Genomic DNA, 25965 nt, shown 5'->3' on the forward strand with positions numbered 1-25965 from the left:
AGGACATTCGGGGCTGGAGGGACCTGGGGGCAGCTGAGGTGTCTGGGGGGTGGCTGGAGGGGCCTGGGGGTGGCTGGAGGGGTCTGGTGGGGTCTGAGGGGTGGTGGTGGAGGGGTCTGGGGGAGGCTGGAGGGGCCTGGGGGTGGCTGAGGGGCCTGGGGGAGGTCTGAGGGGCCTCGGGGGGTCTGAGGGGTCTGAGAGGGGGCTGGAGAGGTCTGGGGGGTGGCTGGAGGGGCCTGGGGGAGGCTGGAGGGGTCTGGGGGAGGTTGGAGGGGCCTGGGGGTGGCTGAGGGGCCTGGGGGTGGCTGAGGGGCCTGGGGGGTGACTGAGGGGCCTGGGGGGGGCCTGAGGGGTCTGAGAGGGGGCTGGAGAGGTCTGGGGGGTGGCTGGAGGGACCTGGGGGAGGCTGGAGGGGCCTGGGGGTTGGCTGGAGGGGTCTGAGAGGGGGTTGGAGGGGCCTGTGGGCCGCTGAGGGGCCTGTGGCTGCTGCTGGGGCCGGGGGGGCTTCGGCGGGGCGGGGGGCGGCAGTGTGCCCGCCGGGCCGGACGGGGGCGCTGCCGGGCGGTGCCGCGGTGCAGGCTGGGGGATGTGGCCCGCGCCCCGCCCCGGCCGCGCCCCCCGCCGCGGACTACAGCTCCCAGCCGGGCCGGGCCGGGCCGGGCCGCGCCGGGCGCCATGAACGCCGTGCTGGCCGTCAAGCAGTACGTGTCCAGGATGATCGAGGACAGCGGGCCCGGCATGAAGGTGCTGCTCATGGACCGGGAGACGGTGAGCGGCGGGGCCGGGCGGGGGCGCGGGGGGCGCAGGCCCGGTCCGGTCCCGGTCCCGGGATGACGGGCGCTGCCGCCTCCCGCCCGCAGACCGGCGTGGTCAGCATGGTGTACACGCAGTCCGAGATCCTGCAGAAGGAGGTGTACCTCTTCGAGCGCATCGACTCCGCGCACCGGGAGCCCATGAAGCACCTCAAGGCCATCTGCTTCCTGCGGCCCACCAAGGTGGGGCGGCGGGGGGGCCAGCCGTGGGGCAGGGAGGGGGTCCCGGCTCGCTCCGGCCCCTTCTTCTCACCCCACGTTTCTTAAATCTGCTCTTCCCGGTGCTGTCTCCATCCAGGAGAACGTGGAGTTCCTCATCCAGGAGCTGCGGAGGCCCAAGTACAGCATCTACTTTGTCTGTAAGTGCATCCTGCCTGGCCGGGGGTCCCGTGTTCCCTGGAGATAGGGGATAAGCCGGTGCTAAAACCCCTAGAATGTGTGAATTCTAGTTTTTATGCTCTTTAGGTCACCACATTCTTGTAGCAAAGGGGACATAACTAGCAGATAAAATAATTAAACCAAAGCAACCTGTAACAGGTCTTTAGAAAGCCACACCATATCTGGCCGTTCCTCCGGTGCGGCTTCTCCCTGACAATTTCTGGGATTTTAGAGCTTCTTGTTGCTTTGTAAACACAAAGGAAGGCTGACGCTGGGGGTAAAGTGCCCTTATTCCAAGGAAAACCGAGATGCTTGGGAGACTAGCCCAGATCCTGAAGGTAAATAATTCAGGATAGACTTCACATCCCAGCGTTGCCCTAAGCCTGCTGCACGGCTTCTAACGCCTGGCGTAGGGGGCGGCCGTTTCTCCCATCTCCTGCTCACACCCCAGAATATTCTGTGGTTTTGGAAATGGAGCAGAATGAGCGCAGCTGGTTTGGTGCGGAGGTCTCCCAGCACCAGTACTGTGGAGAGGCGCTGGGACTGAGCTCGAGTGGCCTCTAGATGTCATTGCCGCTCTGCAGGAGCGCCCAGGAGCCGGGCTGCGGGCTTGCGGGGGGGGTGGGGGGGGGGGTGGGAGGGATTCCGGCTTGGAAAAGGTGGTGGTGAGCCAAGCGAGTTGTCCATGAGCCAGCACTGTGTCCTGGGGGCCGGGAAGGCCAGTGGTGTCCATCTCTGAGCTCCCCAGTTCAAGGGAGACTGGGAGCTACTGGAGAGGGGCCAGCTGAAGCTACAAAGATGATGAGAGGACTGGAGCATCTCCCTTAGGAGGAAAGGCTGAGGGAGCTGGGGCTGGTCAGCCTGGAGAAGGCTGAGAGGGATCCTGTCAATGCCTACAAACACCTTAGGGGTGAGCACCGAGAGGATGAGACCAGGTGCTCCTCAGTGGTGTCCAGAGACAGGACAAGAGCGATGGGCACGAACTGCAACACAGGAACTTCCTTCTGACTATGAGGAAAAACTTCTCTGAGGGTGGCAGAGCACTGGAACAGGCTGCCCAGAGATGTTGTGGCGTCTGCTTCTCTGGAGACGTGCTGTTACTTCTGGTTTTGAATAAAACCCGCCTGGATGCGATTCTGTGCAGCCTGCGCTAGGAGGACCTGCTTTAGCAGGGGGTTAGGCTAGGTGATCTCCAGAGGTCCCTTCCAGCCCTGACTGGTCTGTGATCCTGTGACCCAAGGAGCCCCGGTGAGATGTGGGTGTCACTGCTTTCAGCCATTTAATATCACTTTTACACAAAAAACTATACTGAGTATGAAATTGGGTAGATGTTAGGCTGGGGAGAGTATGCGAGCGAGCCACTGCCGCCTTTCCAGCACTGCTGCATCCTGTGGGGTGTTTAATGATGTTTAATCCATCGTTGATTGTGACGTGCTGATCCAGTGCTGCTGGTATTGGCACCAGAGGCAGAAAGTTGGACAGAGAATTAGCTCAGAGTATCCGTGTGAGGTGATTACGATGTCTGCATAATAATTGCAGGTGTAAGGTCAAAGGATGTCTGTTGCAATCTGTTCCTGCTCCAGAGGAAAATCTGCTCATCCTGATCTGTGGTGGTCCTGTGTGTTACGCGTCACTCGCAGAGCCCGACTGTTCTTCCACTGTTGTTTTCTTTCAGATTTCAGTAACGTGATCAGTAAGAGTGATGTCAAGTCATTAGCTGAAGCTGATGAACAGGAAGTTGTGGCTGAAGTTCAGGTGAGTTTTTGAATATTTTAATTAGATCTCCTAATCCAAAAGTGCCATCAAAGCGAACGTACAAGCTGACAGACTCAGGTGTGGCAGTGGGGGGAGCCTGTAGTTCTTGAACAGTGTGCAGCAGCACTGTGTGACAGTCTGGGATGGAAGAAGATGAACACACACGTGGGATTAAAAAGTAAAAGAAACAATCCTGCGTCCCCTGTTTCTCCCTGCCTTTCAGTTTTCAGAGCTGCCACCGTTTCTGCTGTCATCGGTGTTGTGTGTTTGTGGTAGTGGCGAAGAGCTCCACCCTCGAGAAATACCCATGACAAATTGGTGGTGGGGTTGTCAGCAGGAGTGTAGGGATTTGAGAGGTCGGGCACGGAGGAAGGAGGAATGATCAGAGTCAATGTGTCTGTGCATTGCTCGGGATTTTAGTGTTTAAATCCCAAGAACACATACTCCTGTAGGCTGAACAAGGGCTGGCAAGGCACGTAACTGTATTTGTTTTCACTTGTTGGCAGGAGTTCTATGGCGATTACATTGCAGTGAACCCGCACGTTTTTTCTCTCAACCTCTTGGGCTGCTGCCAGGTAGGAGAAAAAGCTAATGCTCCTCCAGGGTCTTGTCTTATGGTGACCAGAGACCAGTAGGTGCAACAGGCTGGGTGTGGCGGTGGGTTGCCCAGAAGGCAGACTGCTCTTTGGGGTCCGTAAGAGGGGACACACACCAGGGAATCGGGGCTGTGGCCGCTGGTGTACCGGCTCCTTCAGCCCACCTGTAGGTTACTATAAGGCTTCAAGACTTGGATTTTGTGTGAGAAAGAGTTTGGGGATGGTGCATCCGTACCAGGCGCAGCCTTTCCTTCCAGGGTCGCAACTGGGATCCGGCTCAGCTGTCCAGGACAACTCAAGGGCTGACTGCTCTGCTTTTGTCTCTGAAGAAATGCCCCATGATCCGGTACCAGCTCTCTTCCGAGCCAGCAAAAAGGCTTGCTGAATGCGTGAAGGTAGGGGCAGAACCTCCAGCAATGTTGAATGGCAGCATACTTCAACGGCACCTCAGATCAAGTGGCTTTTTTTCCTTTTCTCAACAGCAAGTGATCACTAAAGAGTACGAGCTGTTTGACTTTCGGCGCACTGAGGTTCCTCCTTTACTTCTCCTTCTGGACCGGTCTGATGACGCCATCACCCCGCTCCTGAACCAGGTGACTCACCTCGCAGTTGTGCAAGGGCTGAGGTAGGAACGCGAGTTCTGGAAGCGCACGGAGCCCTGTGGTGGTGGCAGCGAGTCGGAGTTCACACCCTGGCAGGGCATGGTTTGTATTTGAAAAAACACCGCTTCTCGCCCCCCATTCTTTTTGAAATCCCTCTTTTATCTCATGGCCTGATTTTTTCAGGCGGTTGAGCACAGATTGTATGTGCTGGCTTCAGTGGCAGATGTAGCCAGCACCCTGGAAAACCTTCTGCAAGGCACACTTGATGTTTAGAGTCCTCACACCTCGGCAGCGTCCTTTCCAAGGGTTTATTTGTACGGGCTGTTTGGCAGCACACGTAGGCAGTAATTGAGTGACCTTGCCCTGGCGTAAGTCTCCCTCTGTGTTACTGATGGCTGGTAGTATTTAAACCGTAGCTATTGTGATTTATTATTATTATTTTTTCTTTGTGGTGCTGTAGATCCCAGCAGAATCTTTGTCTCCTTTCGTTTTTGTGGGGCACGTGTAGACGCAGGTCAGTCTGGTGATGAGTCGAGCTGCAGCCGGGCTGCCCCAACAGCAGCCAGCGCTTCTGTAACGCTGGTGTAGGAGCTACTGGTGATACTGGTATTATCGGAATGATCTGACGGGAAACCCAGCTCACATGTGGTTTGTAGAGTTAAGGACTGCGCTCAGCACAGGGCACCAAAAGCATTATTTTCTACGCAAAGGTTTTCTGTCCAGCAGAGACATTCATATGAATGTAACTGGAGTGTCGGGCATGTCAGTGCTCTGAGCAGCTTTGTTTTCTCTGTAGATTAATATTTGTCTTCCCAGGATAAATATAGTAACTCACTGATGTGCAGAAACACTCCTACTGCTGCGTAAGAAGCGAAAGAGCACGTAGGACATTGTACAGTTTGTAACTGTGGAACCTCTGCAGCCAAAAATACGTGTCCCCTCGGCGGCAGGGGAGGGGGAGATGATGGTGGCCAACAGAACTGTTTAAACAGGAGCGTGAATCCCCGTTGCTCCTCTTTGAGCCGTGTCTTTGGAACGTACTTACCGCAAGCACCCTGGAACGGGGTGGGTTTCCTTTGTGTTTGCACCAGCGCCTCTCACCACGGGATGAGATATTTATATCACCACGAGTAATACTTATTGTAACATTCCGGCAAAAGTTTGAGGGAGGCAGGCTTTGAATCTGCTGTGTGTTACTAGGGGGATATAAACTGGCTTTGTTTGAGTCCAGCCTGAAATCCGTTAATTTTCCCGTGCCATTTGTTACCTTACTGAGGTTATCGTTTGCCTTTCTCTTTCACCATCCTCGTTAGTGGACGTACCAGGCTATGGTTCACGAATTGCTGGGGATTAACAACAACCGCATCGACCTCTCCCGGGTACCGGGGATAAGCAAGGATCTCCGAGAGGTGGTCCTGTCCGCCGAGAACGACGAGTTCTATGCCAACGTAGGTGTCTTAGTGGGGATCTTCCTAAGTGGCTCAATTTGGGGATCAGGTCCTGTTACTGCTTTTGCCATGTGAAAGGAACTTCCCAGTGACTTTGAGCGTCGGGGCGGTAATGGATACCTTATCCAAGTGGTGAAAATCAATGTGCAGTGCAAGTAGCATCTGCTGTGAAGTAATGTGTCCGTTTTACAGTTTTATTTCAAACCCAGACCAACGGCAGAGCTGCTGGCTCAAGCCTGGGTCTGAGGGTGGGGATGTGCAGCGACGCCTCAGAGTTTGGGCTTTGTTGCGTCAAGACTAGTGTTAAGCACGGCTTTCTCTCACATCCCTGTCTTGTTGCCTGCAGAACATGTACCTGAACTTTGCAGAGATTGGCAGTAACATCAAGAATCTTATGGAGGATTTCCAGAAGAGGAAACCTAAGGAGCAGCAAAAGCTGGAATCTATAGCGGACATGAAGGTACGGACAACCTACACGGAACTGACTGGACTTTATTTAAAGCCCACGCCTTGCAGGACAGTGCGGATCACTACTGTCTGTACCCTGACAGTCTGTACTGCCAGTTCAGATCTCCATGACGCGCTAGTTTGGAGGGGCAGGAACCCCCTTTTTGCACTGTGTCCCTTCCAATGGTTCTTCACCGAAGGCTAGCCGCTTCGATAGGCCGTTGTATGCTACTGCAGTGCGGTCGATAATCTTGCTGCTTCTGACTGCTCCCCAGGCTGCTGCCTAGGCTTGCTGGAATCCCAGCGCCTGACAATTGAATCAGTGAGCTCTGGTTTAAGTCCTTAGCTTAGTCCAGGATGGCCGCGTGGACTTTATGTCTGAGCTGGGTCACTTGGCAACAGCTCAGAGCACAGTTATTAATTCAGTCACTGCTCGAGATTTAAAGGATCCTGGCGATATCTTTGGAGATACTTTCTATATCCTTTTATTTTAAGAGTAAATAAAAAGCACATCCCTTCCAGAAATCTCTTGGTGATTGAAGAAGTCCGGTGGGCTCCCAGGAATGAGATGCCCGATCATCCATACACCTGCGCTGGTCTTGCTTATCCTGATGCAAATTGGTTTGTGCAGTTTTGTCACTGGGTTGCACGCATCCGCTGGCTCTTGCTTTTCTTTTGAAGAACCGGTTGCTTTGGTTTCCCCATTGCAGGCATTTGTGGAGAATTACCCGCAGTTCAAGAAGATGTCGGGCACGGTATCGAAGCATGTGACGGTAGTGGGAGAGCTCTCTCGACTGGTTGGGGAGCGGAACCTGCTGGAGGTGTCTGAGGTGGAGCAGGAACTGGCCTGCCAGAACGACCATTCCAGTGCTCTGCAGGTACCTTGGGCTCGAAACGAACCTTGGTCCTTTGCGTCTCGGTGGTTTGATCCTGAACTTCCCCTGCTGATGGAAGTTTGATACCGACAGTCAGCAGGAGTTCCTCATGCAGATATCCTGCAGGGTTAGGGCATTAAATGTTAGAATGACTCTCCTCCTCCCAGCTCAGTTCAGATGAGGATGAATCATAGTTAACAACTGGCTTGAGAAGCATCTTTGCAAATTCTGTCTTTACATTTCACAGTGCAACATGCCTTCATTATATACAGTCAGTTGGCTCCTGGCAGGCTGCCTGCGCAGGCACCAGTAGAAAGAAGGACTGTGGACCCCCGTGCAGAAGCTTGTTGTGTTTGTTGGGGAGGAGAAGAAATGGAATCCATGAAATTGTCTAAACCAGACTATTCATTGAGGTGCTGGCTTTTACCTTTTTTTTTTTTTTTTTTTTTTAAAAATAAAAACCAGTGGTAAGCCTCTTAGAGAAAAGATTTCTTTGGCAAAGGGGACTGAAAAAGCCTAACAGAGACTTCTGTTATAGCCGAGTATAGACTGGTTTTGACCCCTTGCTGGCTTGTTGGATTCCATGACCTGACCCAGTATCTGACAGCCTGTCAATAGTGATGAATTGTGGCTGCTGACTATGCAGAGAAAAGAGCAGTATTGTTGAGTGTGACTGTATTATAGCCGAGCTCAACTAGCATCTCGGCATTAAAAACCAATCCCTTAATTTTTGATAGCTAAGGTAGAAGTTACACCCTGTAACGGAGGAGCAGTTTGACTAGAAAACAGAGATAAGCATCTTCAAGAGATTTGCAATACGTGTTGCCTTTGCCTCTGTTATTCTGTGCTCCAAGTGGGTGGCTAGGGGATAATATTAGACTCTTCAAGTACTGTAATCTATTACCAGATCCCGAGCTGATGCGAATCAGTATAGGCCCGTTGAAGTCACGCAGCTCTATAGGTTGGCGAGCATATAGATATGATTTGATAGCTTATATTTGGTAGAATTTAGATGACATAAGTATTGAAGTGGGAATGCAGCCATAAAATGCATTTATGGGAAACAGCCCCTGCGGTTCTCTTGCTGTATCATTGTTTCTAGATCAAGTTTTTTCAGTTTAAAAGTCAGATTTTTGAGTTCTAATCCATCAGCCCCTCGTGTCTGTGCTGTGATGTTATTTCTGATATTATCAACGTGGCACGGAGCATGAGCGTTGAAACTTGGCTGCTTGGCACTGGAGACCATTTGGGAAAATGTTGGTCTACTCTTCTGTCATTTATTAAGTTATTTCACTGCAGAAAGGGATGATGCAAACTTCTGCGGATGATGCCGTTGCGTTACCGGCTCTGCGGTTAAGAGAGTACGTGGCGGTGCGGGAAAGCGGGGAGGGAGGCAGGCAGGGCAGCCCCCAGCGGGTGCCAGGCCGTCACGGCAGGGTGGCTGCTGGAGTTCACCTCGGTGCTATTTCAGCTTTAAGTCTGCACAAACTATGTCTGCAGTTTTTAAAGCAGAAAAGCTGCCTGCAGTTTGCTTACAGCCCCGTGCCTAAAGGGCTCTATTGTGTTTCTAAGGACTGAGACTGACTGGAAAACATGTTGCAGCTAGGAAATAAATGCAAAACCACAGAACTGATATCTTTCTGCACAAGAGATCAGTATCTCTTTAGCTGCGCTGCCCGGGGCTGTTCCCTGTTGCAGTCTCCTAATGGCAGAGAAAGGGGCAAGGCCACAGAAACAATGGAGAATAAGCCAGTGCACGAAATAAAGGCAGAATTGTTCTCCCACTGATGTAACTTCAGCAATTGTTAATTTCTCTGGTGGCCTAGGGCCCCTGAGTACAGTACATGTTGGTTATTCTTCCCCTGGTCTCTTATTAATCCTGACATAGTACATGAGCCTTCGGAGATGAATGGGAGGTTTTGAATCCCATCTCCTTAGATGGACAATAGCTTTTCTGTTTTACACGCTTCCTGCTTATATAGGCATTGCCACTGCGCTGCCAGCACAGGATCAAAAAATTTGGCAAGCAGACATGCTCCACGGGACTCTGTTCCTACCCTGGCAGGTGAATTCCTGACCTGACCAAGGTTAAAACTCTGGTGGCTCCTCCGCAAAGCCAGGATTTTATCCCATATTTTTGTAACTAGCCAGCATCAGGCAAACAAATGTCAGCAAATACAGCTGAATCAGTGCAGTAAATAACAACAGTTTTACAACACTGGTTTCACAGCTGTTCATTTGGTGTTGCCTACCAGTGTTGGGAGGGTGGGAGAATCTTGCAAAGATAGGCTATGGATTTTTTGAGTGTTTGAAGGTCACGTATGCTTACAAGTGGAAAGATCCTAACTGGTTCTCTCCCTCTCTTGGTACTGCTGTTTCTGTGACTGTAAAACCAGCAGCTCCCATGCATTTGAGCTCATACAGGCTGATTGGTTTTCTTTAATGTTCAGCACAGGGAGCATTTCAGACTTCGCTGTGTCCTAAAACATCTGTCCAGCCCAAACCAGATGTCTGCAGACACATCTGGTAGTTGATGCCTGTTCTCTGAGATCCATCTCAAAGCTCAGAGTTAAGCAGCTTATTACTCCCACTGCTCACCTCAGCTACCAACTTGGCTCTGGTGTTTGTTCTGTTAACTCCATTATCTCAACTCTGCGCCTCGACACAAGGACTGAGAGGCTGCAGAGAGGAAATAAGTGCTTTTTGTTGTAAGGAGAAGGAGTAGCACTTAGATGGCCAATTGTCAACTCTACACAAGCAATTATATCCTGCCTGCCATCCCTGGAGGGTAAACAGCATGTATCGGAGGTTCTGAAACTTCTCTGGAAAGGGTCTGTATTTTAACAGGCAGCCTCCTTGGGGCATACAGCCATTATATTTAGGATGGTTAGCGTGTTCTTCTCAGCAGAAAAAGTAATGATCTGCATGTTAGAAGTCATAACTGTATTTCTGTGAAGTTCTGTGTTTACCTCTGGTACTTTTGGTGCCTTTTCATGCTTTCATTTCTTTCCTCCTTTGCATTTCCAAATGCCTGGGACTTGCTCCTCCACTTCTCACCTCCAGAGGTCTGGGAGGACTTGGATGCTTCTGCCCCAAAGCAAACAGAATTTGTGTAATTGTCCCAGCCCCTTTTTCTTGATGGTCAATGTTAGGATGGATTGACAACATGTGGGCCAGTTGTGGCTCTGCCCAAGCTGGAAAAGGAGGCTAGAGGTTCTGGGGTTCTGCACGTGCCTGCTGACCCCCCTTCAGGAGGGGCGCATGGTGACCTCACCGTTACTCTCAACGTGCTCACCCCGCAGCACGTTACCAAGAGTTAGGAACGGGCAGCAGAATTGGGTTATGAATTCCCAGCTTCACGAAAAGCCCCAAAAGCAACTCGCACTCCGCTGTACTCCAATAAATCTGACTGCAGAGCACACAAGGAGCTGGGCTCGGTTGCTTATGACACAATTTGATTCTCTTGCATTCCTCCTGCATGCAATTCTGTTGCTAGGCAGTGGGCTTGATATTAGTCTGATTTCATGTCCTTTGAAGGCCCTTCCACTGACCCTGCTCTCTATCTGGCTGCAGAACGTGCGGCGCCTGCTGCAGAACCCCAAGGTGACGGAGTTTGACGCTGCCCGGCTGGTGATGCTTTATGCCCTGCACTACGAGCGGCACAGCAGCAACAGCCTGCCAGGGCTGATGACCGATCTCAAGAACAGGGGTGTGTCGGAGAAATACCGAAAGGTAATTGCAGCATTTCTCCTTCAGCTGGATGAACGAGTGGGACAGGAGGGCACAGAGGTGGAAAAGCATTATTAATTGGTGTAAAGCTCGCCTGCTTTCGTTTAGCACAGTGCTAATTGCGCTGCGCCTTGCGAAAAGAACCCTGAGCTTGGCTGGGGCCTGCAGGTGTTACTTTAAAAGGCGTAACTAATCACTTAATTTCCATTTCCAAAATCAGTGATATTATGAAGGATTGAATAAAGCAGAGATGGCAGGCATGGGACGGATGTGTGGCATGTTAAACGGGGCCTGGAACATGCTTCCTTTCTCCTTCCCCTCTTCCTCCCCACCCCTTTCCCCCAGCTCCTGCTGAATAGGCAATAGCTGCAGCACAGGACTTCTGGAGGCTGTAAAGGAGCTGGGCTGGGAGGGAGAGGGTGGCAGCGCTTGGCAAGTGTAGTGAGCAGCTGGAGAGGAGGTGGAGAAGCAGGATGATGTCACATTGTGTGGAAGATCTGCTCTCACTGCAGCAGGCTCTGGAAATGAAAGCCTCTCTTTCTGCAGGCAGTGTCACAGCAGACTCGGTGGGCATGGGGAATACTTTCTTCTCTTCCCCCTTGCCTCCCTCTGTGCTGCATTATCTGCTTGGGATCGATCTCCTTGACCCCTTGGTCATCTTTCCAGTACTTCCATTGAGCCTAACTGGACAAAAACTGTCTGGAAGCCGGTTTCCCAGGTTAATAGTATTCTGGTTTTGCCTCTCTTGTACAGCTAGTGTCTGCCGTTGTGGAGTATGGAGGGAAGAGGGTCCGGGGCAGTGACCTGTTCGGTCCCAAGGATGCTGTAGCCATCACCAAACAGTTCCTCAAAGGACTGAAGGTATGGATCTGCCACAGATGAAATAGTGACAGTTTTAGTCCTAAAATTACAGTCAGAGCCGGACTGGTATGCAGTGCAAGGCCATGTGTCATGGATTTCAGAGGTTTAATAGTAAGTGCACTGGGCTTTTAGGGCATAATTCTCATTGAAGGCAATGGGAGTGAGTTGCTGAAAAGTCTCTAAATCTGGATGTCAGTGGTTAACCCCTGATGTACCCGTCAGATGGTGATGCTCCTTTTATGTGCCTTTGCCGATATCTCTCAGCCCGCTGCCTTGCTGTATTAATTCATAACAAGAGCTTCTCTTGCACTGCAGGGTGTTGAGAACGTGTATACACAACACCAGCCTCTCCTTCAAGAAACACTAGATCAGCTCATCAAGGGAAAACTCAAGGACAGCCAGTACCCCTACCTGGGTGCCAACACTCTCCGTGACAGGTATGTGGGGCCTTTGAGGGCAGAGCTTGGAACCGAAATACATCTGCTCCTCCCAGGGCTGCCGCTTGCTTTGCTGTTTGCCTGTAGATGAAGAAAACTTTGCTTGGCAGAGAAATGTCCTGATTGTGTAGGTCTTTCTTCTGTTCTCAGGTAGGTGCTGTGGAGCGGGCGAGTAAGACTGAAATATGGTGGTCTTGTCGTGCTGGCCAAGATGTGACATTTCCATTGTAAGGGCTCAGGTAGAGAATACAGCCATTGCACCAAAATGCCAGGGTGTTCACATGATGGATTTCAACATGCCCTCTAACTTCATTCCATGCCATCTGGCGCTTATTTGTAGAGTACCAAAAATAGTGCGACTGCAAGCTCTCCCTTCTGAGCCAGTTACTATTCCTGATGAGAATGGGATCTTGCTGAATATGGCTAATAACTGTAATTGAAAAGAACTCTGGCTGTCTGGTTCTAGCTGAGTTTGCTGGAGCTAAGCTCATCTGTCGTCAGCGAAGTCATTAAAGGTAAGTGTGGGCCTCGGAGTGAGGGCTCTGAATCATTAGAGAGAAGACGACGAGTCCTCCTCCGATGGCATTCTCTAGAAATCCCTCCTTTCCTTGGTACCACTGTTGCCTTTCTGTAAATGCGGTTCAGCTTCTGCAGCGTGCCAGTTGGGTATTCCTCATTCCTTCCAGTGGCAGTTTTCTTCGAGGAGAAGAGCCTGCTGTTGCTTTGCTTCCTTTGGGTGATCCGTCATGAGGTCATCACAGCGATTCCCTGAATCTTCTCCAATGTCTGTTAAATGCCCCAAGGTTCCAGGGAAGATGTTTTACTTGCAGGGTTAGAACCGTTGTCATTCCCTTCACACGCTGCTGGCTTTTTATCAGTATCTGCCACATTTTTAGTGAAGCAGAAAATAAATTCAAGGTAGTAATTCTCAATGAACGAGGCAGCTGTGGCAGGGCAGTTTGGGTTAAAGGAAAACCACGGACTCGTTTGGAGCAGGAGAGAAGTAGACTTGGGGACCAAGGTTCAGCAGTGTCAAGCGGGTGGGAGGGGCAGAAGCATGTGAAAGAGCGAGCATTCATGTCTGGCTCTTTGAGACGCGCACGCATGCTGCTCTTCCTCCTTCGCCCTGCCTTGGGGCATTTTGATCCATCTGATGAAAGCAAAAGTGTATTTTGTAGCAGGGAGGCATCCAAATTCCATGGCAGGCTGACAGCAGGGGCTGTTAAATCATTTTATTTATGGATAAGAAAGAATTATAGTCATACAAGAGGCAGTTCATTTGTGTATATCCCTGGTAGACCAAAAAACCCAAATCTGCTTTGCTTTAGGTTTTCCCTTTAAAATAAAATGGTAAATTTTGGATAGGGTGGACATGTGGTTTTAATAGGTGTGAAATATCAAGGACCCTCACAACAGAAATGCTATCCTCTCTGTCCTTGAAACCAGCTCTCGACTGAGATGGATTTTCAGCCCAACAAAAAGAGGTTGATGGGTGCGGTTTGTGGCAGATCTGAAATGAGACCTGCAGAACAGCAGCAACTGCGTCCAGGCATCCCTGACCTGGGTTTGTCCTGAGCTAGCTACAAGCAAATGGTCTTCTGACCTTTATCTTGTTGGGGTTTTTTTGGTTTTTTTTTTTTTTTTCAGTTCCCATTTAATATTTTCCTGAGCTGTGTTTCACTTAGATTCCTCTTCAAATGTTTCTGGAAAAGGGTACAGGAACCTGCTCCTGAAAATCTTGGTGCAGATAACATGCAAAGAATCTGTTTGGGGGAGCACAAGAAGGGTTTAATTCCTGCCTCAAACTGAAGAAAAACAGAAGTTGGATGAAGGGAAATGGAGTTTGCCTCTCCCTCCCTTCCCTGCAGCAGCTACAGCCTTGTCTCTTAGCTCCAAGCCGTGAATCCTGTAGTTTTGTTAAAGCAGAACTTCCAAACTGTTTTTCCCTTTAAATTTCTCATGGTTTTTCTTTGGTCTGGGATTGTCCTTGGGACAGCGGCTGGGTACAACAGTGCTGCTGCGGGGTCGGCTCTCTGCAAAGTGATCGTAAGTGTAAGGGCACGTGGTTGTTAGCGTTGTTTCCCGATGGGAATGGTGGATCTTGTTGAGTTTAAGACATAGGAGCTGTAGGAATGAGGGTCTGTAACTGCCAAAAAATAGGCACCTAAATACTTCTGGTCTTTACTTGCTGCGTAAAATGAGGGCCACCGCACTGTGTCACCTCTAACGTATGGGTATTCAGTATCATGGAAGCAGGGGCTGCCTAGAAACAGGTTGTAGTGATCAGGTTTGGAGGAAAAAGGCCTGCTTGATGGTTTTGCCTTGGTGCCAAACCAATGGAGCTAGGAATTTAAATTTCATAATTTCACAAAACTTAGTGTAATAAATCACAGCCCAAGGCAAACTGGGCCCCACTGTCTTCTTGCTCGCTGCTTTCAGAGGATGGTGTTACTGTGATTGGCAGGAGTTCAGCAGAAGGTCAGGGCGAAAGGCTTTGTATTTTTTGATCAAAGGGATGTAGTTGCTTGAACAGCAAAGAATTTGAAAGGATTCTTTTTAACTGTTTCTTTCTGTATTAAACACCACACTGTTGCAAGGGAGGAAAAGCTCCTGGTCCAAATTCAGCTGTGGAAATTGGCGGCAGTGAAGGGAAGGGAATCTTTGCAAAGCAGTGAGCAGGGTTCCTAGGAGAGAGCAATTAGCAATTCCTCTTTCTTTTGCTTCTCCTCTATTTCCAGCTGTGTTAAATATCATCCGTCTCTTGTATGCCGTAAGCCCGCAGTCCCTTCCACCTCCACCTTGCTGCTGGAAAGTACTAGCTAGAAGAGTTCCCAAAGCCTCTCTGCGTCACAGCAGCCTGCGGGAGCGCGTTACGCGAAGGTTTGTGACCCCCTCGGTGTGCTCTGCACGCCGGGCTTGGCTGAAGCCTCCCCTTTGGATGGAGCTTTTGCTGTGTTTATGCTTTGACCCAGGATTTTCTTGAAGAGGGCATCTGCCCCAACCAACGGGGCTGGCGGTGCCTCCCCAAGGTGGCTCGCGGCCGCTTCTTACAACGTCGGGTTTGTAGGCGGACCATGAGGCAGTGCTGTCACTGCTGCGCTTCTGGAAACCGAACCCAGGTTCCTCAGCATTTTGCATGAAGAGGCAGCAGCCTGTGAGATAGCAGTAGGGAAAGGCACGCCGCTCCCTGGGGATCCAGATGGGATGCGGCTCGTTCCATGTTCTTCTCCGATTACCACTATTACTTCCCTGCTTATTGAAAAATCTTGGAAAATTACCTGGTCTGAAAGCCCATCAGGGTTCAGAGTTAAACGCGGAACAGGAGAATTCACCGGTACCATCTAGTTTATCCTGCCACGGGACACGATCTTTCTCCAGTAACTTTGTTGAGGGGAAAGTCCCTCCTGACCACTTGAGGAAAGGAGGAATTTGGAGCCATTTGGAAGCATCTGTAGCTGACGCACATCTGATGGGATGGGTGAGGTATCTCCTTAGACAGCAAAGGTAAAATCTCCTTGTTTGGAAGCAGCAGCCTGCAGCGTGTGGTGGGGAACCACTGCGCTGTGTGCTTTCTCGTCTGAGCTCACAAACGCTGCCCTAAAGAGCGGGGAAAGTACTGCCACTCCTACATCCCATATTAGCTTGTGTTTGGTGTGGGTTGGGTTCTGTGGATGGTTTTTAAGGCAAAACTCTGACTGTGTCCTTGTCTGCTCGAGGAAGTTGCTTTTTCCTCTTGTCCGAAGTGTATGAGCGCTCAGCTGTTAAATTGGCAGCTCCCCTGGGGAGATACGTAGCCACAGCCGCAAACTGGGTCTGAGGAGCTCAACAGCTGGAGCGAGTCTTGTTGCGGATTGCCTTCCCGCTAATCCTGTAACAGTCTTGGAGTTTCTTCCTATTCCAAAATTGCTTATTATTTGCCCTTGATAGAAGCAGTAATTCCCTGGGCACTTCGTGAGAACGCCAAGATCCCTTTGTTCTTTCTGTGGCCTGCGCGACGTAGCTCGCTTCTGCTCTGTGAGGAGTCTGATGGTAAATGCCAGATGCTTCGGTAAATGCCAGATGCTTCGAGCCAGGCACCTGAAGCGGGGGAGGGGTGACAGTTCTGCCCTCACTATCCCATGCCAGGCTTAATGCTTAACCCGGGGTGTAGGGTTAGGCTGGTGTCATGGGGACGGTAAAAGCGAATGGCAAACGTAAAGGCTGGTCCATGTTAAGATATCCCAGAGGAGCGTGCAAGAGTGTGGCATGACTTTGGCATCAAAATTCCTTGGGTTTTTCATAGTCCCAACCAAAAATATGTAACTGATGGTACCAGGAGACTGATCCTGTGGGTTTCAGTCTGCACAAAAGTTCTTGGTAAGAAATTGCCTTAAGCCTGAAGGTGCTAACTGACCTAGGGACCTTGGGGAGGTGCAGCTTTCTCAGCCTGAAGGATGTTCTCCCTAAGAAGCGAAGCATGGCACAGCCTGCTTGGCATGTTTTTACTTGCATCGTGATAGAAGTGGCTTTATATCATATAAATATGTAATATATAGGTATACTTTTTCTGACAGCTGACTGTGGCTCATCGGATTTCTTCCTTTCCCTTTGATTTCCCTCCGCAAAGGACTTGGGCACATTTGCATCCAGTTCCCAAGGCCGTGTGCCCAACTGTAGCTAAAAGGACAAGGTAGAGCGCTCTGCTGTCCTTCGGGGCTGGCCCGGCGACTTGTGTTGTCACTCGGGTGCGAAAACCTCCATCTGCCTCCGCGAGATGTTTGAACCTGCCCAGCCTGACCGTGCGGTTGCTGTATATAACCTGCTTATCTGTACCTGCCCAGCCTGACCGTGCGGTTGCTGTATATAACCTGCTTATCTGTAGGCTGCAGCGCCAGAGGTTTCACAGGTTGTTCCCGTGCAGGGAACGGTGCAGCTCTGCGGGGAGAGATGAGCACACCGAACCCTGGGGCGTGGGGAGGGAAGCGAAGGTAGCACAGGCTGCGTGGCTGAGATCCCGAGGGCAGCGCTGCCTGCGCCGCTGCTCCTGGCTGGCTGGGGTCAACCATGTGCGGGGTAAAACTCACCGCTCTGACCCGAGAGGGCAGGCGTAGGGCATCTAATACAGCATGTTCCACTGTTGCTGACTTCTTAGAAAGGATTCCGCTCTGAGCCTTTTTCTTTCCAAGGAAGCTGTGCAATAAATGGCAGCTGGAAGGCTTGGCCATTATTAGAGTTACTACAGTCCCCGAGGATAACAAATCATGTAGTACCTGCGGTAGAACTGTATAGAGTGCAACAGCTTTTTTTATTGCTGAATTAGCGATGCTGCATGTCACCAGAGGGTGTGCCTGAAACGACGGGATCCCCACGTTCCAGCCATTGGGGCTGCAGTATTCCCTCTCCACGCCACGGAGGAGAAATGCCCCGACTACCAGCACATTCTAAAGCATTTCTGAAATCTTCTGCCTGCCAAAATCACCTCATGCAAGCCCAATTCAGACTTTCTGAGGCAGCTTATGATTTGGAACATTATTGGTAACGAGGATCACTTTGAGCAGGGGTGCACACTGATCTTCTCTGTTAATTTTTCTTACCTTTCTGCATGCTCTCCAGGGGCAGGGAGGCAGTTGTGTGGTTCTGAGCATTAACATCCTTGGGCTGAGCCAGTGTCCCGTCCTGACGGCAGAAGGGGTTTTGCTCTTGGTGGTCCCTTCTCTTCAGTGATGCCAGGAAAGAAGTCCCTGATGTTGGCCCTCCCGATGCGCGTGTTGCTCCTCGGGACAGTAACAGGTGTCGAGGGCTTTGCAGGTTGGCTTCTCAGCAGGGAGTAACCAGAGACAGGGAGGCTAGGTGCATTCCGGGGTCATCCCTGTCTCATGCTCCGTTTGCTTTGTCACTGATCCAGAGCTCGCACAGACTGAACACCTGCTGCTTCCAGCACCGCAGCGAGCAGCTGTAGGCTACTAGAAGTACCCGCTGGGAAAGAAGAGATGAGTTTTGAAACGGCAACACAAAGTTCACGGTGTTGAGACTTGACGGCTCAGACTCAAGCGGATGACTGACAGGATGTGATCCACGCCTTTTCGCTGTCGAACCCACAGAAATCGTTCTCTCCGCTTGTAGATGGTAGCGGGGCTGATTTAGGGCTTGCAAGGCCATTCTGCCATCTGTGAGAGTGGAAAAATGAAGCGGTCGGGAAGGGTGGTGCAAGGAAGGTGCAGCCTTTGAAAGCAGAACATGCTTTCGTGTGTGTGGCTGGGTTTGTATTTTGTTGGATGAAGGCATTTCGCTCTTCCCCCCCTTTTCCCCTCATGCTGCTTCTCCGTAACATCCTGTATTTCTAGGCTGGTTAGGGAATGTAACCTCAGAGGTGAATTTATGCACAAATCCCAGCAGTTTTATAATCAGCCAGCAAAACTGCAGCTGATCCGTGCCCTTCAAACCGAGCCCGAGAGGTCTGAAGCACCGCTGTTGTCCTCGTTTGACTCCTGAATTGATCTTAATTTAACAGCCGCAGCGGTGTCTCGATCATGCATTAAACATCGGCGTGTGTGTCATGGTGGAGCTCTGCAGGGACGTGGCATGTGGGTGTTGCTGAGGAGGCTTTTAAGGACCGTTAGCACATTGTGTAAATGTTTGGGAGAGAGAAGGTTTGAAAAGCCATCTAACAGGCTCCACGGTGTTGTCAGTCTGGAGCCCCGTGCATCACAAAAATGAGACGTGGTCTGGGGAGGGAGCTCAGCAGGATCACGGCCTCAGCACCTGGTGAGGGGGACAGGATTTGTCCTCGTGTTTAGTCTGATGCCGTCTCAACATTTGCCTCTTTATTGCAGGCCCCAAGACATTGTCGTGTTCATTATTGGAGGGGCCACCTACGAAGAGGCGCTGACTGTCTATAACCTTAACCGCACCAACCCGGGGGTCCGGATCGTCCTCGGTGGGACCACAATCCACAACACAAAAAGGTAATAGCCTGTTCCTTACTGTGGACTCTGAGTATGCAAAACTGCTGATGTGAGCATGAATTTGCGATGCCTGAGGGATCTTTATCGCGCAGTAAAACACAGAAATGTGTGTAAATGGTCCGAGCCCAGCTCTGCTCATTATGGCTGAGGGACATATTACCAAGCTGAAGGTTTAATGTGCATTTTACTGAATTCAAGGGCAGGGAAGTAAATGTGTATAGTTTTTCCTGCTTGTAATTCACCACACACTCTTAATATGAATGAGAAGCCAGTGCAGCACACAGGAATTCAAAACTGACTGTGGTCTCACTGCTCTTGATGGAGCAACTGCATTTGAGAGCAGTGAAGTTAATGTACCTATGATTAGAACTGAGTTCTGTGATTACCCTGCTAGCACGTTCTCTGCCGCCCACAAGCCTGCAGAGTATTGGCTGTGCCTTTTGCATTTCTCCCTGGAGAGCTGAGCTTTCCTTATTGGTTTGCCGTACGTTCCGAGTTGCCTTTCCTGGGAGGCCAGACATTTGTAAGGGTTTAATCCCTCCAGGGACTGAGCAGTGCCGCGGAGCAGCGACCACGTGGAGCTTCATTGATTTCCTCGGTCACTGTCTCTGGGGTGTTCCAGCAGCTGACAGTCGGAGCCGAAGGGCTCGTGTCAGGCAGCGCTGACGATATTTCACGTCCCCTGCACTGAGCTGAGTGAGCCATTCCTGAGGGTCACATGAGTCACACGGTTTGTACAGAAACCTGCAACTGCTTTGCTGTGGCTGGCCCAAAATTCCTGTCAATGCGGAACGCTGGGTTTATCTCCTGTGAAACATCTGGCTGATAAACACAAATAATGTTTCCTGGACCCAGATTATTCATCTGAGTATTTGAGCACAGGTGAAAATTTAGACCACACTGGGGATTGTCTCCTATCAGCAGGGCTTGTTGCTAGCCAAGCGAAGGAGCACAAATTGTTTCATTTACGTCCCTTCCTCCTTCCCACCACCCCTGTCTGTCCCTGTGGGTCATGGTGCTGCCGTGGCCGGGAGCCAGTGGGTTATCGGAAGGACGGTAACGGCAGGAATGTGACAGGTGACCCACATCTCTCCCATGTGTTGCAGCAGGAAGCGTGGTGAAATCTAAGTCCAGGGAGAGAACCTGGCGTTGTCCAGCAGCTGCTCTAAGCTTAAAGGGAGCGCGTGGCTCTGAGCTGGGGTGGGAGGAGAGCTTCAGCATTACCACGTAGAAACACAGACAGAATGCAGTCCTGCAGCAGGAAGCAAAAGTTAATACATCTCAATATTTGGGGTGAAATTTGCAGAGCTGACATAACAGCTTTGGGTGCCTCAGCACTCTCCTGGAGTTCAGGAAACACACAGTTTTAACACCGCAGGCGTCGCGTGTCAGAAATAAAGCTGTCAAGTACTTCATTGATCTCAGTTACTGACAGGTGGACTCAAGTGTAGCAAGTAGGCTAAAAAATGGCTTGGTTTTCAGACCATATATGTACGCTGCTGCTGCATTAGAGTCCAGTGTGATATTTATAAAATCCCTGCACTTTTGGCCTTCTTTTTCATGCCTGTAAGGGATCTTCAGGCTCCAAAGCTGCCTGCACAGAAGCAGGAACAATTCTCTCGCAAGGAAATCCAGTGATTGCTATCATCGCTCACTCAGTAAAATGCCCAAACCCTCCAAATTCACAGTGCCTGCTCGGAAATTTGGTCCTTACTTTAGCTTAATGTCGGTTGATTGGAAAGCTCCTGAATTGATGCTAGCCCAGAAGTAAATTGCTTTGATGAACTGGGTTACAAAGGCAAGTCTGTATTAGCCCACATATCAACCAATTCCTGCCCAAATTACCCAGCTTGCTCAACCTGCTGCTTTACTGAGTAGCCTTTGAACTAAATCCTGTTCCAGCCAAGCCTAGAAATAGTAAGAAAAAGAGATCAGTGGACATACTAGCTGCTCTTTGACTGATAAAAAGAAAGAAGTTAAGTAAATTGTCAGCTTGCAAGGACGCAAAAAAAACCTGGTTCATATTCAGCCTGGCATCCACTCCAACCTCTTAGTGTACCGGTGCATTTTGAGACTGATTTTGACATCTACCGACACTCCTGCATCAAACTTTTACCGGCACCTGTCCCGTGAACCTGGTACTGTCGTCGGACCACACTAAACACAAAAACCAGAGTAAGCGATACAGAGATCTCTGGGATGGTGTAGTTTGTCACACCATACTGGAGGTGGAGACCTGCCCTGAAAGTGTATCGGTGCAGCAGATTCAGCAAAAACTGTCACTTGGGGAGGGGGAACAGAGAAAACTCACCAGCAGTGTTTTGAGTGGGAGTAGGAAAGCAGTAGTGCGGCGAGCAGGGTGGGAAAAGGTGGTTCGAGCTTTAGGCTGCCGTCCCAGCTCTGCTGACGACCTGTTAGGTGACAGTGGTCACCTTTCTTTGTCTGTGCGAAGCAGAAGGTCTCCGAGGTGGGACTGTCTCTCACTTCTGCTTGATGACGTTCAACATTTGCAGCTACACTGTTGGGCTCCGCTTCTTAGATTTGTGCTGTAATGAGTAACATTAGTGAGTTAGGGCTTCTACCGCGACTACGTTTTGGCGCAGTCTCTGAATTATTTACAGAAAAACTAGGATACTGTATCAAAATTTGCATTTCAAAGAATGAAGTGAAAAAAAAGAAAAAGAAAGCTGTTGCTTTTTAAGGGCTGACTACTACAAGGTCCTGTCTGGGAACTCCGGGATAAGGACTGCCGAGGGTCCCATTCTAAAAGTAGTCTCGCCCCAAATGATTTGCTGTTCCCTAGTGCCTTGAATAAGATTTTCCTTAATGATGAGAGGCCAAATTAATAATAATAATAATAACTTAGAACTTTTGAGTCAATAATCTCGAGCCCTTTCCAAGGGAGGGCTGGCCTGCTTAGCTCCTGCACACAGAGGAGGAGCAGCCTGTGCAGCCGAGCGAGCCGACTTGCTCCAGACACCTGAGAAATGAAGAATTTTCCTGTCCACTGAATGTTAACCGCAATTCTAGAAAAGTATGCGAGGATCATGGGTATTTTGGCAAATACAGCAAGGTGCCTCGTGTGAGGAAACCTAGATTTTATTGTGTCCTAACTCGTCCAGTAATCCGCTGGCCTTCCTTTAATGAACTGTTGCTTATGTCTGCTGGATTAGGGTTGATATGTCACAATAAACAAGGAGATTTTAATAATAATGCGCTGAGCAGCTGATGTAAGCACACTAATCCTGTGCTTTCATTGTTCTTACCAGTCCAACTTAAATTGCGATCAACATCTGTGTTTATAGGGTGGGGGATGGCTTAAGGGATATCCATTCTGCTTTTTTACAAAGCAGAAGACAAACAAGCCTTTGGAGCTGGTTATGTTGTTAGAGCTGTATATTTGTGGGAAGCTTATCTGTTTAAGAGGCCATCTGTATTGTCCGGTGAATATACTGTACGTAGAGCCTTTAAAATGTGGGAGGGAAAAGTACTCTGCATAGGAACGAAACCCACAACATTCCGTGTTTGCAAAGAGGGTCCTGAAGTGGGCATAGTATGTAGCTGCTTGGAGTTTCCTGATGCGGCGCGGTCGTGTCAAGGAGAATGCGTCCCTGTTGCTCTTCGCGGATTTATATCCATATAGATGCAAAACAGAGGCAGGTGTCTAATAATAATGCTCATACTCTGATATGAGGCGTGTAGTCGAAGGGATTCTTTATAAATCAGTCAGGCTGCAGAAGCTAACAGGCTCCACTGTCGGAATTTATTTATTTATTCCTGCTCAAAAAGAATGCCAGTGGCTTTACAAGAGCGGAGAAAATTTTTGTTTCCTGTCTTCCCTCCTCTACCTCCAGCAGCTAAATCCATGCAGCACACATATTCCTCGGCCTCTTTCCTGATACTACCTGTGGGCAGGTCAGTTGGTGATAGGGTTGGGAATGTGGCTTGGGTCTTCTGTTCCTGGCTGCAACCGAGAGCTGGGAGGAAAAAAAAAATGCATTAAAGCAGCGGGGGTGCTGAAAAGTCAGGTGGGGAAAGCCAGAGAAATCTAGAAATCCAAAGATCAGAAGATCTCTCTGATTGTGCACGCTCAGTTTTGCTGCAGATGAGGCCTTAAATCTGCTTCATCCCTGTTTCCTTAAGTCTTTTTTTCTTTTTTTCCCTCTGTTCCCGTTAACAGGCAACCCTAGCGCTGTTAAGTCTAGGAGGGTGTACAGATACGCATTTGGTAAGGCTCTGAGATCCTTTGAGAAACATCAGCAGGGTAGAAAAAAAATCTGTTGTTGTCAAGGAATTTTCAGTGTTTTTCTACTCAAACCAGATTGGCTGCCTCTGTTACTTTTGAAATTTTGGCAGCCCTACTAAAAATATTTCTATTATGACTTGATTGTCAAAAAGGTAAAAAAACCTTCCTGGCTGTGTTTTCCTGCCTGCTGAGCCTAGGCAACAGCTCGTGGCATTGCTGTGCCCAGCTGATGGGAATCGAAATGCCACATCTGCCGCTGGATGCAGCCCTTCTCCAGCAGCTTGTGCCGGGGACGCAGCCTGCAGCTACGCCGTTCTGGCCAGCCGGGGGTCGAACCGCTTGAGAAATGAAGAATTAGAGTGTAGGGCTCCTGTCTGGTTTTTTTTTTTTCCCCTGTAATATAATGAGCTGTAATGGAAGGGTTGGAAGGCTGGGGATAATTAATCATAGGTTCTTTAAAAAATACATATGTAATATGTATTTAAATTATGGTGAGAGTTCTTTCTTGACTTGGTGCCATTCCTGAACACTGACCATAGCAACATCTGTAATTACTTGCAGGAGCCAGACGAATTGGGGCAAAACTGTGGTGGAGTCAAAGTTTTCAGTTGCTTTCCATTCCTTAAGTTCATGTTTTGGAAGGTCGTGAACTCACACCAAAATGCAGAACCCAGAGAGATCTTAGGCATCAGGGCAGGGAGAGAAAAGCCAAGAACAGAAGTACTGGACTTCGAGTTGAAGGAGTCCGGGAGCCTAACGTGGCTGGCAGTGCCTCCTGACTGCTCCCCTTCTCTGGGCTGAAGGTTGGGAAGAAGTGGCTCCGGCTTCCCCGCTTCCTAAAGAAAATCCAGAGTGAGGGAACCAATTCCTTGCTGTTGGTGGCTCCGGCTTCCCCGCTTCCTAAAGAAAATCCAGAGTGAGGGAACAGACTCCTTGCTGTTGGCCAACAGTTTTACCACCAGGTCCATGGGCAAGCAGCTCTGGTTTTTTCCTGCAGAAGCAAATGGATTTCAAAGAAATTGGAGGAGAAAGGGTTAAAAAGATCAATAATTGGCTAAAAATGGAAGAGCAAGACCAGGAGGAACATCTGGTGCGTGGGGCTGACTCATCCAGAGCACAGGTTAAGCACAAACCTGCTGTGACTAATCCAAGGGGATAGCTAGCCTGACCCACTTACCCAGTTCCAGCGATAGCCCGGCGGTGCCAGGCGCGGCTGCGGTGTGCTTAGCTGGCGCAGACTGGTGATGGCCACTGGTCACCGGCTACCTGTGCCTCTGCCAGGGGTGTGCAGGAGCAGCCGTGGTTCCTCCCTACCAGAGAGGGAGGGTTGGGAGTAGAGTGGAGAGGTTGTTTCGGATTCTCCTCGTGATTTGAGAGCTGCACCCCGAGCAGAGGCTTGCCCAGGTGGAGCTGGAGTAGCTGTGACCACTGTGCTAGGTGCTCACTTGGCTCCTGGCAGGACCCTCAGGGTCCTGGCAGGTAACAACAGCCACAGCACGGTGCGTTTTTACTGTGCTCCAGCTCACCCCTCCGGAGTTTGGTTCTTGGGGGAGATCTTCTCTGCAGGAGATGCTCAGAGGTGGTCGTGCTGCCCACTTTTAAGACCTTCCTGAGATATAAAGGGACAACATCTCCCTGCGTCTCCCTCTCCACATGCAGAAACTTTCTCTCCAGATTGGAAATAAACAGGAGTCCCCTTTAAAAATAAAAGCAAGTCATTCTCTGTTGAGAACTCAGTCTGCCTGACTCTAATGCCTAAAAATAAAACTGGAGGAGGGACAGCTCTCGAGCTGTAATCACAGCGCTGAATGACCAGAGCGCAAGCGGTGTTCCTGGACACCTCTTGTAAATCGGGCACCTGCCCTCCCAGACCGCCCATTTCAAGTGGTGCGGTGTTGAGATCTGGAAATTGGTGCAGGCATTTGCATGAGGTTGTGTTTTTTTTAATTTATTTATTTTTTTTTAAACCCCTCAAGATTCACAACCTGGGCAGGTAGACCTATTTTAGACCTGTTTGAGGGGAATCATGTTTTTGTAGGATTTATGGTGTATCCTGATTTTTCTTTCTTTTACCTTTTTTTTTTTGTTTGTTTTTTTAAGCATTAACATTCAGATAACTTGATCAGCATATTGAAGGAATGAGTCAACCTAGAAACTGGTAGCACTGTATCGCATTGCCAGAGTAACCATCCTCCTGGTAACATATCCTCATTAGATCTTACGTGGGAGCGTTGCTGTGGTTTTGCGAAGCGTTCCGCTGCCTCCCAAACTGCACAGACCTGCAGGTGTAAGTAACTGCGATGAAGTAATGCCAGCAGCGTTCCGTGGGCCATCAGACACATCCCGTCAGGCGTAGAGGGATGTCACTTGAAGGTTTGCTCACCTGTGTCTTGCCCGGGTGTTTGTGTTACAGCGGCGTGCGGAGACCCGGCTGCGCGGGAGCTGTATCAGCACGCAGAAGACGGTCTGGTCGGTGTGTTATACTCCAGACAAGGCCAATCACATGAAAGACGGAGGTGGGGAGCAGCAGCGAGGGGCAGGAGGGAGCTGTTGCTTGCTGGTGAAACTGGGACTAGGTCCAAGCTTTGGTCCTAGTCTAGCGCTCACCTCTGCAGGCTGTGCTCCTGTTCGCCTTTTGCAGGTGGAGTGCCATACCAAAGCATATCAAAGCCTCTAATCAAACAAAAACAATGCAAAGAGCTTTAAAGCATTCTTTCAAAGATGGGTTGGTGGGGTTTTTTTTTTCCCCGTCTTGAAAGGATTGAATTAGTTTCAAACCTTAACCCACTTTTAGACCTATTTAAACAACGGTGTTCCCGAGGTTTAGCCTCCCTT

At 49.9% G+C, this 25965-nt stretch overlaps 1 protein-coding gene across 5 annotated transcripts in view; it reads left to right on the forward strand.

Annotated features, from left to right (window-relative positions):
• Positions 1 to 597: 597 nt before the first annotated feature.
• Positions 598 to 25965, forward strand: part of VPS45 (vacuolar protein sorting 45 homolog) — a 28085-nt gene continuing 2717 nt past the window's right edge. The window contains exons 1-16 of one of the 5 annotated variants that reach the window (XR_005101562.1): positions 598 to 768; positions 861 to 995; positions 1111 to 1171; positions 2866 to 2945; positions 3452 to 3520; positions 3799 to 3936; positions 4024 to 4134; positions 5457 to 5591; positions 5938 to 6051; positions 6749 to 6916; positions 10487 to 10645; positions 11396 to 11503; positions 11819 to 11940; positions 18753 to 18884; positions 23692 to 24220; positions 25231 to 25304. Coding sequence is in view for 4 of the 5 variants with exons in the window: in XM_037371179.1 (XP_037227076.1) it covers positions 676 to 768; positions 861 to 995; positions 1111 to 1171; positions 2866 to 2945; positions 3452 to 3520; positions 3799 to 3936; positions 4024 to 4134; positions 5457 to 5591; positions 5938 to 6051; positions 6749 to 6916; positions 10487 to 10645; positions 11396 to 11503; positions 11819 to 11940; positions 18753 to 18884; positions 23692 to 23779 (1713 nt within the window). In the remaining variant the exon portion in view is untranslated. Of the gene's footprint in view, positions 769 to 860; positions 996 to 1110; positions 1172 to 2865; positions 2946 to 3451; positions 3521 to 3798; positions 3937 to 4023; positions 4135 to 5456; positions 5592 to 5937; positions 6052 to 6748; positions 6917 to 10486; positions 10646 to 11395; positions 11504 to 11818; positions 11941 to 17532; positions 17639 to 18752; positions 18885 to 23691; positions 25107 to 25230; positions 25342 to 25965 lie in introns of those variants that run through there. The other 4 variants (XM_037371179.1, XM_037371180.1, XM_037371181.1 and 1 more) reach the window with 4 other exon arrangements.

The sequence above is a fragment of the Falco rusticolus genome, chromosome 19, assembly GCF_015220075.1.
Source record: "Falco rusticolus isolate bFalRus1 chromosome 19, bFalRus1.pri, whole genome shotgun sequence".
Taxonomy (NCBI): Eukaryota; Metazoa; Chordata; class Aves; order Falconiformes; family Falconidae; genus Falco; species Falco rusticolus.